We start from the raw sequence: 15,925 nt of genomic DNA on the forward strand, positions 1-15,925 counted from the left end.
TACAGTTTACAGACCAAGCTGGAAGAAACTCTAACGCACATGTGCTGTGGGCCACATAATATAAAGGTGATCTGGGAGCTAGAAACTCTTTTGCCTCATGTTCAGGGTGAGCAGGTTTCATTCAAGTCCAGCATGTCCTTAATTCATTCATGATTGTAACACCAAAACAACACAAATTGGATCAGTTCATGTTAGCTAAAGGTGTGGGGATAAAAAGTAATGGATAATGGTCAACATTTGCATGGTGCTTTTTTGGCCTTAGGTTCCAAAGCACTTGTGATTGTTTCTAATTCGCCCATTCACTCACACCAATGGTGGCAGAGCCGCCGTTCAAGGTGCTCCCCCTCCATTGAGAGCAACTTGGGGTCTTGCCCAAGGACGCTTTGGCACAAGGAGGGCTGTAGATTTAACCGCCAACCTTGCAATTAACGGACGCACTCTACCACCTGAGCCCCGGCTGCCAGTTTAATGGCACAATAGGATAAATAGTTGATGCTTTAAGCTTATAAATACAAAGTTTTGTGACGATAACCCTGGAGTTAATGAAAAATCTGAGACGCTTGGGCTCAGCTGTGCGACAAAAAAGGCTGAACTCAACCGCTTCACATGACCAGAGTAGAGGTGTGTGATTTGCATTTGGCAAAAAAATATGTTTCACAATTCTTCACTTTCAACCCAGACGACATCATCCGGATGAATTTATGACCCTGATAGTTGGGGATTAATTTATATTTGATACACAGCCAGGCTTTGCCACCATTTTCACTTCACTGGCTGAATTTAAAAAGGGCTTCAGCTGAAATAGGACGTGTATACGGTGTACATTTCAGCAGAAGTCAGTTCCTCTTCTTGTGACAACAGTCTGAGGAGGAGGAGGAGGATGAGGAAGGAGGGTTGAATGCTGACTCAGTCGGTCCCCTGAGCTTTGACTACGCTGGAACACAAACATTACTCACCAAATATTCTCCAATATGTTGTTACAGCTGTGCATGGCGCCCTGCCACCTCATAACACAGATAGTATCATCTGTCCTCCACAAACTGCTTATTAAAAACTCCTCAAGATTAATGTAAAGGCCCGATTATACGTTTTGTGCTTACGTGCGCTGCCATTGATTTGTTTGGAGTTTATCTTTACACCATGTTTGCACAAGCAGAGAACCACATGGAACCTGAGATGCAGGTGTGTGGAGGTGTGGACTATAGGGTTTATATATATATGTGTGTGTGTGTGTGTGTGTGTGTGTGTGTGTGTGTGTGTGTGTGTGTGTTGTATTACTGGCCGTCAGCACCTCTCTCCCCCAGTGAAGCAGGCTGTTCAGTGCAGATAAAAGTGTGCAGATATTTCCAAGCTCTCACGCTGAGGCAGGCTTTATCTGCAAGACTCTCCTGTTGGTTGTGTTCGTCCAGCCCTGGGTGATATTAATACCCCACTAATGAGCCCCTTCCTTGAAGAATCCGGAAACAATCGGCGGGGTGTGGTGTGCGTGCTGAATCAGTCTCTCTCCCTTGTGCCACAAACTCCCCCTACGGCTTCCCGGGAATGCACAAACAAAAAAAGAAAAAAAAAAAAAGGAGAGGAACGCAGCTCCGATCACATTAATCATGGCCTGTGGGAGCGCCGGCACTCGCTTCAGGCGCACGAGAACGAAAGCATCACACGAGAGGTAGATGTGGAAGGAGAGGATGGGGTGGCTGAGACAATGGGCTGGAGTGTGTGTGTGTGTGTGTGATTTCCACCCAAGCACATGGTTGTTAGCGGGATGTTGAAGGCCTGCTGCAGGAGGACTCAACCGTCTGTGACTGTCAGGGCCGCGTGTGTCGAGGTGTCTTTGCTCGTCGTATCCTCGGATGACGAGCTGAATCGATTAACCCTGATGATTGTGTGTGTGTGTTGCGGCTGATCAGCATTTCTGTGTGTCAGCAGCTTATATAATGCGACCAGTTTATTATGTAGGAGTGCGTGTTTATCATGATAATAGGCTTAGGTGCATTATGTACAAATGAGTAATTGCATGAAATGATTCAGTTTTGTTTATGCTGGAAAGCCTGGGCCCCGTTTCGCAGCCTCGCTTAGCACCAGATGAAGATGTCCAGTGCAGCTCTATCAGCTCCCATCAGTATTCAGCAGCGGTGGTGCCAGCCTATTCACTTAAAGGGGAGCTGGGCACAATTAGCTGTTAACATTACATGGCAGAATTCAGCCTCAGCCAGCATCCCCAAGGGAAATTAAACCACCGGCAGATCATTAAACCACAAGCTAAACATTAACAGCCATTTGCATTTTTATTGCACCTGAAGAGAATGTGCCAGGTCCATTATCTCTGAGAGACAGAGAGGGACTCCTTATTTATTATTGTTATGTCGTCCCGCGTGGAAACACAATGGCGTTTATATGGGGAAGGAAGCGGCAAACGAGAGGCCTTATTTTCACGCTCGCGTTTTTTGGAGTGTTATGATTACAAATTCGAACACGGCTGGCAGAGGATACAATGACTTGTTTGTTATGCAAATCCCCCCTGCTTTCATCCCTCCCAAAAATAAACAAATCCAAACAGATGACAATTTGCAGAGGGGCTCAGCTGAGTAAGGCCGGCTGCTCGGCTGTTGACTGTACTGTCTGCAGTGTCATTGCTATTAAGAGTTTGAATAAACAGGCTCAGGACCTGGAAACTGGGTGCAACCAGACATAAGTGGGGTGAAGAGGGGTACTAGGGGGGGGAAACTCGGTTCAAACTTCTCATTTTCTCCTCTGCAGGTGAGCGGGATGTGTGGACACTCTCCTCAGCGGGCCTCTCGCTCCGTCGGGTCGCCTCCTCCTCAGCCTCCAGCCGCCTCTGCTGCCCGCGGAGCTCAGCCCTCGTCCTCGGACTCTGATGAGACTCTGGCCGGCCTCCGCAGGTGAGCAAATCAGAGGCTGTAATCCAGACGCCTTGGGATGATGGAGCTGCACTTCCTCTCCGGAGCGCTGCGGGGGAAATATGTGTCTGACAGACCAATATTGCCCCTGACAGAGCGGACAGGTTCCCTCTTGCTTCCCTGTGACACTCAGTCTTTCTCCACTTGAGTGTTTTTAGCAGCTCTGATGCAGTAACAGGCTTAAATGAACAGTGTAATAATGCCCAGCGGGGCTGCCGGCCTCAGCAGCACAATGGCCAGATTAATGTCAATTAGGAACAGAGACACTGCTTATTCTGGCCTCTTTTACTCTCTGCTTCTCAAGGGGGATATAATCGACTTGCTTTCACCGTTATCAAGCTGAATTCCCTCCTTTATGCTATTTCTGCCTTCTTCTTTTGTCTCCTCTCTCTGTAGGACAGTCCCTGAACTTCTCACCGCACAGCCACGTCCACATTAACTGAAACTTTTCCACTCTTTACCCATTTCAGGGAGTTCATAACCAACCTGAGAGGCTTCAGCTCCTTCTACAGCGGTCTCGGGGAGGCGTTGTGCAGTCGAGAGCCCACTCCAGCAAACCACTCCCTCTGCTGGAACGGGCAGGAGATGACAGACAGGTAAACCATCATTTGTTTGGATTTACAGCCAACACCTCCATAAGCGCCCGCAGACGAATCCCGCTCAGGTTTATTGGCTTTCCGCATGATCTTTTATACAAACAGTTTGCTCAGATTCGCCGATTCCCAACACTCCGGCATCACATCGAGGTGTGTAGGTGATTTGAAGGGTAAGTAAGTTTGCCCAGAGCTGATGAGCTTCGCACAAGAGGCCCCACTCTCCCACTGAGTGTGAGTGTAAATCTTGACTTTGGCTCTATGGGATGTTATTAATGTCAGGCATGCTGTCACCTTCTTCTCGCTTAGTTAATTGCCGTTTCGATCGTTCTCTCCTCCTTCATCCAGCGTCTCCGGTGCACCCTGCAGAACCGCATTTGGTTTCCACAATATTTCACTTCACCTCTGTCCTCTGGCTCTGCACATCATAACTTCTCTCTCTCGCGTTGTCAGTCGGCCCCAGTTTCAATTTGGCTTAGATTGGTTCAGATATCGTCGTTTTTTTTTTCTTCTTTTTTTTTTTTTGTCTTGTAAATTATGTGAGGAATTTAATCAATGCAGAGGCACACATTTCAGACGAGGAGCCCTGTAGGTTAATGCGTTACCTCTTGTTCCCAGAGGAGGACGGAGAATAAATTCTGTGCTTTTTTTCCCCCCTCAAACTGCTGAAAAAGAATTTGTCATAAAGATGAAAAAAAAAAAAAAAAAGAGCCCCAATCTGAGGAGGTGACATCAGGTTGGCAAAGGGGGCAGAGCTGTCCTGAGGGGATGATTACAAGCTGGACCAAACAGTGCGATAAGAGGGTGCAGGGAGGCAGGAAAGGAGACAAAATGATGGAGAGATTACAATGTCTCGCGGCAAGCAATTCTCCGTGTCATCTACGAGGGCATATGCCTGCAAAATTCACTCAGGGTGCATTTGCACTCGGAGATTTGTTCTGGATCATCTTCCATTATCTTCCCAGATAGGACCTTCTCCAGAGCCAAACGTGGCATTCATTCAGTGCATTGTCTCATGCAGATAAATTTAGCCCGGCCGGGTGGGGAGAGGATAAGCACCGGAGGGGTCGGGTGCTGAATGTCTCCGATACTTGAGGAGTGATATTCGGAGCTAAATGAGGCTTGTTTACCATCCCACCTGGAGCCAAGATCAGAGGAGCAACACTTTTCACCACATCAAAGAGCCTTAACACTGATGACTGTGATAAAGTTGCCGTATCAACTCAGAAATAATTCCATTCCTCTTTTGGATCTAATGACAGCGTAAACTAGTGTGTGAGCGCACGATAAGAGATAAAAGATAAGACCCAGTGTCGACTGAGAACATTTATTTGAGGACTTTGAAAATTAAGAAGGTCAGGAAACAAGGAGAGGACTGCAGTTTGTCTTTTGCGTGAAGGTCGGTTACGCTGACTTTATGAGAGAGCAGTGAACCGTCTCTTATTTTTTTTGTCCTAATTTTATGGGGTTTTTTCAGCCTTCCTTTGGAAGCAAAGTAGTTCATAGTTAAGATAAGATAAGATAAGCCTTTATTAATCCCACAGTGAGGACATTTGCAGTGTCACAGCAGCAAAGGGGGACGCTGTAGCAGAAGATGAAATATACATAAGTAATGATTTTTCCATATGTGGATATTCAGATATTTACATATGAGGAGTTCATTTGCAAAACAGATAACTCCATTTTCATAAACCTTGAGAAAACCCAGTTTTCTATCAAATACCTGGGACAATATTAATCCAACTTAAGTTATCTCTATTTTTGTCGTGTCATTTCTACTGAGTCAAATCCACTCAGCTTCAGTTTGGTTGATATGATCTCAAGCAAACGACAAAAAAAAAGCTTTCTGAAAATCTACAAAAATGGATGTTTTTGCAGATGAACTCATCATATATACACGAATGGAGAACCTGGTACATGAAATATAGCGCATGAAGGTGTGTTTTCTGGCTTTATTGTCTACATTTAGTTGTTTATTTTAAGAAAGATCATCTAAAATGATCAACTGTACCGGGGACGGCTGTGGTCCTTTGACCAAATGTTAAAATTAGCTATTAAAACACAAATAATTACAACAACAAAAACAAAAGTCTGCTGCTGCTCTGCACAGTCCAGCAGCGCTTTGAGCTAAACGTTAACATCAGCATGCAAACATGTTGATGTTTAGCAGGTGTCACGTGTAACATGTCAGGTGTCTGAGCTCAGACAGGTAAAGCGATCTAGTTATTTAAACACGATTCCAGTCAGCAATGAACGTTCTCACAACATTGCCTAAAGGTTCTTATCATGTTTAAGAAAAAACAAATTTAGTCTAATGTTTCAAGAACGTTTTAAGGATATTTATCATTTCAAGTAATGTTCCTTTGAGGTTAAAAGTGAACTAAATCAGAACGTTTTAATATTCAGAGGATGTTTGGAGGATCAGATTAGGTTACATGATAACAAAAGAAGAAAAATGTTTTCCAGATGTTATCCAGGCCTCAGAGGACAGAACAGGTTTGATTTTTAAAATAAAACTTTCCTGTAATGTAAAATATTAACGAAGGTGGAACATTTTGCCGTCGATATTCTGAGGATGTTTTGGGGATGTTGCTGTTCAGAACGTTCTTCTATTAAACAGTGTTAGATGATAACAAAGAAAGGACATCTTCAATGCAACATTTGGAAAATGTTTTAGGAACATTTTTACAGCATCTTTCGCTTGCTTTAGAGCATTCTGGGAACTAAAGGAAAACACAACTAGAACTTTGTTGAACTTTCTCAGAGCATTTTTAGAAGAAATAAAAAACTCGCTGCGATGACTCAGTTTCCCAAACATGGATCAAACCCAGACTTTCCTCAGTGGAGATCTTCATTGATTTTTCTTTTAGTTTAGGTCTAATCAATGTCTGGGAAGCTGTCTGACGGTGGAACTGGTGCTGATGGAGCGTTGCTGTTTGGCAGATACGTGGTCATAATAAAGAGTATTGGAAAAATGATTGTTTTGATTTGACTTGACGGCGTGGAAAGCTGAACCATCACCAAACTTATTACATTCATCTTAAAAGACACATGAATGTGTTTAGCAGATTTCATCCAACAGTTGTTTAGACATTTTACAAAAAACACCAAAGCAAAGGAAGCCAAGTGTCACGGCTGTTAGACCAACAGTTGTCGAGGTATTTCAGGCTGCACCGAAGTGATGGACTGACCGACAGACTGAAAAAGCCACTTGGTGGAATGTAACTCAGTATTTTTACTCAACGGTACATTTCAGGAACTTTTTCAGGTGCTTTACTTGAGTCTTTTCTCTTAAGGCCACTTTCTACTTGTGTGGATGCAGAACCAGGCTAAAGAACTGAATACTTTCTCCAACACTGGTCAAGACAAAGGTTCAAAGAAAACGTTAACTGAACCGAAGGATGTTTTTTTTTTTTACAAGCTGAATTTTCAGCTGCTGTACTCAGTTACAGCTCTCTTTGGAACGTTGATTCCTTTTTTGTTTAACATTAAGAGAGAAAAAGCAGCAAACCTCTGATGCCGTCTGTATGTTTTGATCATCAGTTGGTGTGAAAAGTGTCACATTCCTGTTTCTCATCACCTGGACTCCATCTCTTCAGCTTATTTCAACCTGAGAGGCGGCAGACTCGTTCAGACTGGGCTTAATGGCCTGATAATTGGTGTTAGATTAGATTAGATTATCACAAGCGTGAGCCGATCTGATCAGCTCTGCAGAGACGGCTGAATAACAAACCCGACGACTGAGACTATCAGCGGCGAGAATCGGTTGTACACGCGACATTATACTGCGGTTGAATCATTTGAAGCAGAAACCTGCCTCATTGAGAATCACCTCATCCCGCTTCCTCGACCCATATTCCCTCTTTTCCTCTCCCTAATTGATCACACATCTCTCTATTATTAATGTGATAATTAGCAGTGGAGAGGGGATGAGATCACGGCTAATAAGAAGAATAAATAACTGAGGAAATGTAATTTGAGTTTAATGAAAAGTCTGACTTAAGAGAGCAGCTGATGAATGGAGATGGCAGCTGGAAGGTGTGTGTGTCACCGGCATGAGAACAGAGTATGACCTCATGCTTCACACACTTACGCACACACACACACTCTAATGCTCATATTTTTTTCAAGGCCCCTCTCTTTCTTACTAACCTTTTCTCTGAAATTCATTTTTCATCCTCCAGCCCCTCCGTCCTTCATCTTTCCAAACATTTACTGCAATATAGCAGTTGACATTTACGCTGCAGTTCGACCTCCGGCCTCAGCGCCGCTCATACCGCCGCCGTGGCCGAGAACGATATGTTGTCAGTCCTGACTCCGGTAAACAGTCTTAATGCGCGCTGTTAGCCTCCTCGTTGGAGGTACGATGTTGCGGTTGGAAGGGGTTAATTCCCGTCAGTGCCAGAAGTTGAAGGAACACCTGCAGGAAAAGTCTCAACATGAAAGACAACAACTGGAGAGAAATCTACCTTTCAGACACGCCAGCTCCTCCTCCTCCTGATAACATACACAAGTGTCAACACAGCAGCGTTTCCTCAGTTGCACATGCAGACATGTAAGCACCTGCCTGCAGGCTGCTTGTACCTAAATATACCCTCCGAGCTGAAGCGGGACAAAAATACATCTCCGCTAATGTTCTGTCATTTTCTGCAGATGATTAAAAAGTCACTAAGTGGCCAGTTAATGTGCATGAAATTAATAACCGGCCAAACTTTGCGTAATGTTTAAACTCCTTTGAGGACGTCGTTGCCTCCAGAACAGCTTAGCGTTGGTTAGATATATTTATACGTGTGTGTGTGTTTTGGCAATAAAATGACAAAGTGAGCGCTGCGGTGGAGAATTTTTCTGACTGCCACAGTCACTGAATTATTCTAAATTCTACACACAAAGAAGAAAATGAGCAGAGTCAGTGATTTTTGGTACTTTAGGTTTGTTGGACACTACACAGAGAGGACTAACAAACTGAGCTGGTCTCGAGATGTACAGGATATACTGCATGCTGTTTATATATATATATATACAGCAGATCAGTTTATATCTCAAGACTGAGAAAAAGCCAAATAAAAAAAGAAGAGCTCAGTACTGTGAACATAATTTTAAAAATATCCTGATTACATTCGTCATATTTGCAGAGGACTACAAATGCATCTATGAAAGAACCAAAGACGTGTTTCAATGATGCCATCAGAAAATTCAGAGTTACAGGAGTAAACCCACAGACTGCCATGATATAAATGGTCTTTACAAGCGTTAAACTTTTGTTCACAACTGTCTATATATATATATATATCTGTGTGTGTGTGTGTGTGTGTGTGAGTGTGTAACAGCAGCATCTGTGCTAATTGAAAGCAGATGTCTATAAGTTAAAGTAATTATACACCCAGGACAGCTTCCTTGTGGAGGCTGCTGCTGAAATATTTTTAGCATAGTCCATTAAATAGTCTTTTCCTACAGAGATGTTTGCGGTCGTCATACCTTTTTTTATATATAAAATAACATTGAGACTATTTTTACATGTCAGATGTTAGAAAAACCTTTATCGATATAAAGTCTGCAGTGAGAGAGAAGTTAGTCCTTTGATTAGAGCTCAGTTACAAATGAACTTTCCAGCTCTGCACTCTGGGCCCCTGAAACTTACAACCGTGGAAGAGCTGCCGTTCATCTTATCAACACTAGGTGGTGATAAATGCCGTGTTTGGAGTGATGGAGCGATGGTCAGCTCTTGATGTCTTCCACACATGGAGCTTAAGAAGTCAGAAACACAAAAACACATTTTTTCTTCCTCTCCGTTGCAGGTTTCCGGGTCCTGGCCTGAAGCGACTGCACACCGGCTCCGAGTCGAGGAGCAACAAGCCTCCGGAGCCGATCATCAGCCAGATCATAGACAAACTCAAACACATCAACCAGGTGAGCCGCGCTGCTCCGTGTTTGTGCCGCTTGTTTGTTCGTGTTTTCCTTCAGCGTTGAATCTAAACCCTTCCAGTGAGCAGTTTGTCCGCGGCCTCTGCTCTGAGGAGGCGTACAAGTTTACCTTCCCATTAGTTCTACCTCTTGGCTCACAATTGGACATTGATTCCTCGGCCGCTGCAGGTCTCGCTCTGCAGCTCCTGTGGGGGTCAGCACAGGACAAGTGAACATGTGAAATGAGGCTGCTGTTTGCACCGTGATGCACCTCTTTCTCTGCCACATGCATCACCTGTGTTCAAGGTGACGTCCAAGCCTTGCTGTTTTTAAACCAACATTTCTCATCTGCGCTGCACAAAAGAACGTCTGAGACACAAATTCACCTGCGTAGCTCCCACATGATGACCCATTTGCTGAAGGTTTGTTGTGACGGACAGGAATTATGTTCTCCGTCCACAATAAGTCCCAGCTGTCGTCAAGGCCGAAGCACCCCCATTTTTTTTTTATTTGCAGCTTTCATTGCCATGGAAACCACCTTTGGAGCGAGTGCAAAGATGCTTGTAGGATCAAACCCCGCAGATAAATATATCAGCCCACAGATCGACCGATACTTCCTGGTTTCTGGTGGTTGCACTTGTAGCTGTCAACACTTCCAGCTGACCACCTTCACACACACACACACACACACACACGCAGGCACACACTTTGTGCGTTTGCATGTGTGTGTTTGAGTGCTTTCAGGGCTGTCTCAGTGGATTACAATCCTTCTCCGCTGTTTAAACAACCTGAGAGATCTGAGGAACAACCGTGGACCCTCCTCCGCTTTCCTCCGACAGCCAGAGACCCTCAAGAAAAAATACAGAGGCCTGTAGGCTGACACGCTGTAATTTCCTCATTTACCTTTTGCCGTATTGCCTCATGCGTGCGCGTCAGATGCCCCCTGCTGTCTTCAAAAGGTCCCAAACATGATTCATCCTCAATTCCGGCTCTAAATGTTTCGTGCGGGTTTTAAAGCGTAATTCCCATCTAAACACATGCGCCTTATTTTACAGCTTTGGCCCTCGTTTCTGTCAGTTATGAAGACGTTGCGCTCACCAGAGTCATTTCTTCGAGTCCAATGGGGACAGAAACGCGTCAGCTGTTTAACCACATTGTCAGAACCGTTTTATTTGCTGCTAAAACTAAGTGTGTTAAGTGTCAATAATAATCTCCCATGCATGCAGACTTTATCAGAGCAGAATGTGGGACTGCAGACTGTGATGGATGTTTATTACGCATAATTGGGTTATTAATTTTACTGGTCTCTTCAAGATAACTTTGTGTGACATGATAGTTTGAGTAAAATCAGTGTGATTGTCAGACTTTCTTCCCTTTGTGCCTTCTTTTTTTTGCAACATTGTGCAACGTTATTGGCCAAAATGACAAAAATAAACCAAAGCTGGAGTCAACCAGAATCATATTTTAATCGGGGAAAAAAACAGGACACGCTCAGTCTAATGCAATAAGGCTTTCGAAACTTCCTGCACTGACAAGGACAAACTATTGTGTCCGTATGATTGCATACAGAGCTGCCTCAGTGCCGACTGTTTACTGTGCGGATCAGGTTCCTGATAGGCTTTTGATGAGATTTTGCAAGAAAATGCAGTTTGGTGAAAATGACTGAGCTCATTGTGTTGCAGACATTCAGACAATCCCTTAGAAACACTCAAATCAGATGTTCTCAGTAACCTAATATTCATTTTCTAATTGGCCCACGTGTTGCGCCGATGACGCGGCGCACATGTGGACATTTATGGGGGTTTTGATTCTGTTCTTCAACATAAACGCCTGATATTTATACAGATTGGCGATTCACATGGGAGCTGTTAGTCCTGATATCTGATGACCATACAGCGGAGTCCAGCGCATTTCTGCTCCAACTCTAACTTCCCTTCAGATCTCCACTTCAATGGACTGGATTAACATCTGACAAAAGAATGACTGCATTTGACTGCATATTTCATGTGCAGTAAAACTGTTTATGACTCGTAGCCGTGCTTTTTTATTCATGCAGAAATGAGATTACACCAGTGTTTTTGAAAACCAATCATCACCAAAGTGGGCTGCATAAAATGACAGGCACACCTTGCAATATCGCGCAATCCAGTGTAACCGCCCTGTAATAAATTAACACATTGTGAAGCTTAGAGAATCATATTTTTATTGCCGGAGGGCTCACGAAAGTTTATTTAAACTTTTGAGGCTAAAATTGATGGTGTTAATTTTTCATTTTTCCATCATAGCAAAGTTGCTCCTGCTCATATCGCTTTCCATTTGTATACATATTTTTGACATTTGCAAAATATCAGAAACGCAGTTAGTTTTCACTGGCAAAGAATCTACAGCAGTGGTGCTCAACTCGTGGTCTGTGGTTCCAATCAGGCCTTCAGTAGGGCGTAGGCTGGCTGAGCGATTATTTTCTAATTTGCAATGAAAATAAATTGATTAATCCGAGCAATTGTGTTTGGTTTTATAGTAAATAATCGATTCTGTTTCTTGGCTGTTACTCTGTTAATCTGAAAATAAGTAATAATAAATCACTTTTGAGAAAAATGCATTCTTGGCTTTTAAATATGAATTTATTAATTCTATCAAATACATACACAGAGAAAAGATTAAACAATAAAAAGTGCTGCACTGGGTCAAGAAGAATAAAGTTGGTAGTTTTAAAATAAAGACAATAATAAATCAGGTGCTCTTCAGGGTCGGGAGTCAGTAAAGATGAACAAATAATGACTTCTTATGAGTGGAAGTCTTTCATATTGGTGGCAGTCCAAAGAGTAGAGACATTCTGATTTTAAATATAGAACCAAATATAATTCTTTATTAATACATGGATGAAGAAACAAACATTAAGGGTATACAGGATTTTTTTTTAGATTTACAATTCAAGTGCCTTGGGTACTTTTTGGACTGCCAAACATTACTAAAGGCTTCCATTAATAAAAAGAGGGACAGTCACTATTTGTTCAGCTTTACTGAAAATGATTGTTTGTTTATTAACTGGCTTCCTGTCATTTTTGCAAATATTGCCCTCAGGCTAAACCACTTGAGTATTCCTGTCTGCAGTCACACCAGCTCTCTGCAGACTGAACAATGCTAACAGACTGATGTTGTGCAGGTATAATATTTAAGACAATCACTGTGTTAGTTTGGTATCAGCACCAAACACAAAGTCCAGCTGAGTCTGATGGGAAAGGCTTGAGGATATTTAGTCATAAACCAAACTAGTGGACAAATTGTGACTCGATGTTGGTGCTGGATGAAAAAAAAAAGGTAGAACAATTCATCCTGAGGTTTAGTGGCAATCCATCCAGTGGTTACTGAGACATTTTACTCAAAACCATAAATGTCAACCCCTGGTTGTGTTAGAGGAAAAGTAAAGGCCGGTTCATGCTTTCCGCATGTCTGCAAGAGTCCACGTGAGATAAATTTTGTCATCTGCAAAAGCCCGCGAGGGTCCACCAGGACTTCTCTGTAAACGTCCATGTGCCGCCCAAAATTTGTGACTGCATGGACTGAATGCAAGCATGCCGACTGCGACATGAGAGGAGATGCTCCATCATCCACATCTTTCTAGTTCATCAGCACAAGAGTTGTAATTGAAGTAGTCGCTGCAGGACATTGGAGGTGCTTTGATTTGTAGCTGCCTGCTTTCCATTAAAGCAACCCAAAACACAGTGGGCAGCTCTAAACTCTCCAGATATCCTGTGTTGGGTCTGACCACTGTGTAAGAAGCTGCTGTATCCTGTAAAGATTGCAAAGTTGTGTGCTTTTCTGTGTTCGATATGATGTGATGGTCAAACTGACCTACCTATTGCAGAATAAATGGAGCTGCTTTCTGCATCAGTCAGCAAACTGGGAAACGATGAACTGCCATTAAGAGAACAACTAAATTCCTTGGGACACATTTAATACATGAGTGAAAGGAAATGTCATCAAATTCAGTTCCTCTGAGGATCGTTAATATCTGCGCCAAATTTCTTGGAGATCCGTGTCTTTTTTCTTCTTCTTTTTTTAATCCATCTGTCTGGCCTACTGTGGTGAACCAGCTGACTTGCTGACGTCACCATCTCTGAATCCATGACTAAAATCATATCTGCCAAAAGGGTGAGATGATGTCACATTTCGACAGCGAGCCTAAAACCTTAAACATGCTTTATAATCCTGCTAAATGTTTATTGACTGTCCGCAGTATTTCATGGCGAGGGCTGCTCCCAGCCTGCGTATTGTAAACAACCTCTGAGGGCACCGGAGAAAGTGATGTTGTTTAGTTAAAAGCAGTTTTACAAGGTCTCCGCCTACCCGCCAGTTGAAAGACCACCGGCTCTGGAAGATGTGGGGCTAAAAGCAAATGGACTAATTAACCATCTGATCTGAGAGAGTAGGCCACAGCTCACAGATAATTACTTTCATCTGCCCTGTTTATATGCAGAGTGTATGCTGACAAGCCAGCGGTGAGATAGTGTTTGCAGCGTTCCTGGAAGTGAACCAGCAGAGTGCCACGCAGCGTTTCGGTCCCACAATGTCGACCGTGTGATCGATTGTCCTGTACCATGTTTGTAGAGCTGCAGCCTGAAGAATGTGTACATTATTGTCCTTCATATGCACCCAGCTCCACATTCAGAGGCGGGTCGCTCCCATGCACGTCTTTATAAGTCCTATAAGGCTCTTTTATCCTGCACACGTTTTCCATTTGAATGAACGTCTCCTTTTGGCTGAAGCCGCGAACACAATCAATGGTTCTTCCAGCTTTTACTGACCCACTTTCAAACCACGAATCAGTCCCAGACCGGAGTATGTGAGACCGTGTCATAAAATATTGGGGCTACACTCTCCGACAGTGAGGGGAACGTGGGACCCCTCCAAAGAATCTACTTCCTTCCAACTTTAATCCCCCTGATGTTTCATTCCTCCACTCCTAAGCGCTGCGTGACGATGGCCCTGTGAAATGCAACTATGCAGCGGAAATGTGTCATTTCTCACGTTGTCAGTGTTGATCAGAGTATCAGCAGATACAGAGACACTTTGGCAGGGAGACCCTTGCCTTTGTGCCTTTGCGAGGCTAAACTAAACACCATAGGAAGAAAAAAAAAGATTTCAGAGCCGGTCGCCTCGGCTTATAAAACAACGTTTTCTCACGCCTGAAGCAGTTGATGTCATGACTGAGCCGTGGCCAAGTTTAAAGAGAGCTGCACACTATAAATGGATGAAGAGAAATGGCTTTCTTCTTCGGTTATTGCTTCTCGACTTGGAATCTTTAAACAGAGCAGGACTGTGCGGAGTCGCGGACATTTTTGCGCTGGTGTACACTGTGTAACAAATTCCTGCGTGAGGTCCTGTCTTTCTGCTGTGACTTGTATACGTGTTAAAGCTGATAAAGACGAGTGCACTCCAACCTGCCCTGCTCGGCTCTGACGTCAGGCCGCTGATACGCTCTGACTGACGAGTCTTGCTGTTTTCTTGCCGAGAACTTGACTGTGAACTCTGCGTTAATGCTGTCATTTTGTGTGAAGAGAAAATTCCTGTGTGCGGAGCCATATCTGGACTCCTTAAATTAGAACATATTATTTTGATGATGTGTTCTTGTTCTGTGGAGATGAGTTTGTTTTTCTGAACATCTGTTTAATTTCCCAGAGTATCGGGTTTCTCCTCTGAACAACTAATCTGGCAGGAGATGGTTGAGCTAGTGGCAAAATAGAGCAATTATGTGATTGGTCTTTGATTACAGAGCGTTTCATTTGTCAGATGAGTTTGCCATTTGGAGGGTCAGACCTCCTGGGATTATTGTGACAGCCTCTTCTTGGCTTCATGAAACTGCCTTTGGAATGTGAAAGTGGAATATGAAAGACATCTTTGTTTTATAAATGATGTTGCACTGTTAAAATTGAAGTTTAACAAACATCTTCATACCGCGAGCCAAGGCTTTAATTCTCACTTATTCGAATGTCTTTTACTCCCATCACTCTGTTTCTGTGCCTGTTCGTTGCCTTTCTTTCCGTCTCCCCAGCTGTGCTGAGTTGTGTGTGACAGACTCCAGCGCTGTCGCCCTTCCCTCCTCCATCCCCCTCCTCTCCTAAACCCCTCGATCCCCCTCCTCTCCTCGCAGCTTCCCAGACTAATTGAAGCCAGAACCTGGGAAAATCCTGCAGGTAGGACAGGAATCCAGGGTGGAAAATAAACCAGATCCCGAGCGCCACAAATTCCATCACGCAGTCTCACTTCCTCCGAGCCACCAGAGCCTGGGCAGCATGCGCTCAACACCTCGTGCATGCTCGAGCAGAATGCACTCTTTTAATATATAGCTCACGCACTTAGGCTGCAACAGTTTTTTACTGCGCACACTTGCTGTAATTAATCTTACAGGGAAATAACTACAGCAGAAACATTCACAGGTCTGTGATATATAAGCACACAAATGACTGTAAAATAGCAACACTTGAGAAACACTTTAAAACGTATGAATAAACA

General features: G+C 43.6%; 1 protein-coding gene across 1 annotated transcript in view; it reads left to right on the top strand.

Moving 5' to 3' along the window:
- The window catches only part of gpc3 (glypican 3), a 142,266-nt gene that overhangs the window by 96,093 nt on the left and 30,248 nt on the right, over positions 1 to 15,925 (top strand). Inside the window, exons 4-6 of the mRNA XM_008282187.1 lie at positions 2,758 to 2,900; positions 3,389 to 3,514; positions 9,307 to 9,418. Coding sequence (XP_008280409.1) covers positions 2,758 to 2,900; positions 3,389 to 3,514; positions 9,307 to 9,418 — 381 coding nt within the window. The remainder of the gene's footprint in view (positions 1 to 2,757; positions 2,901 to 3,388; positions 3,515 to 9,306; positions 9,419 to 15,925) is intronic.

The sequence above is a fragment of the Stegastes partitus genome, unplaced genomic scaffold, assembly GCF_000690725.1.
Source record: "Stegastes partitus isolate 25-593 unplaced genomic scaffold, Stegastes_partitus-1.0.2 Scaffold263, whole genome shotgun sequence".
Classification (NCBI taxonomy): domain Eukaryota; kingdom Metazoa; phylum Chordata; class Actinopteri; family Pomacentridae; genus Stegastes; species Stegastes partitus.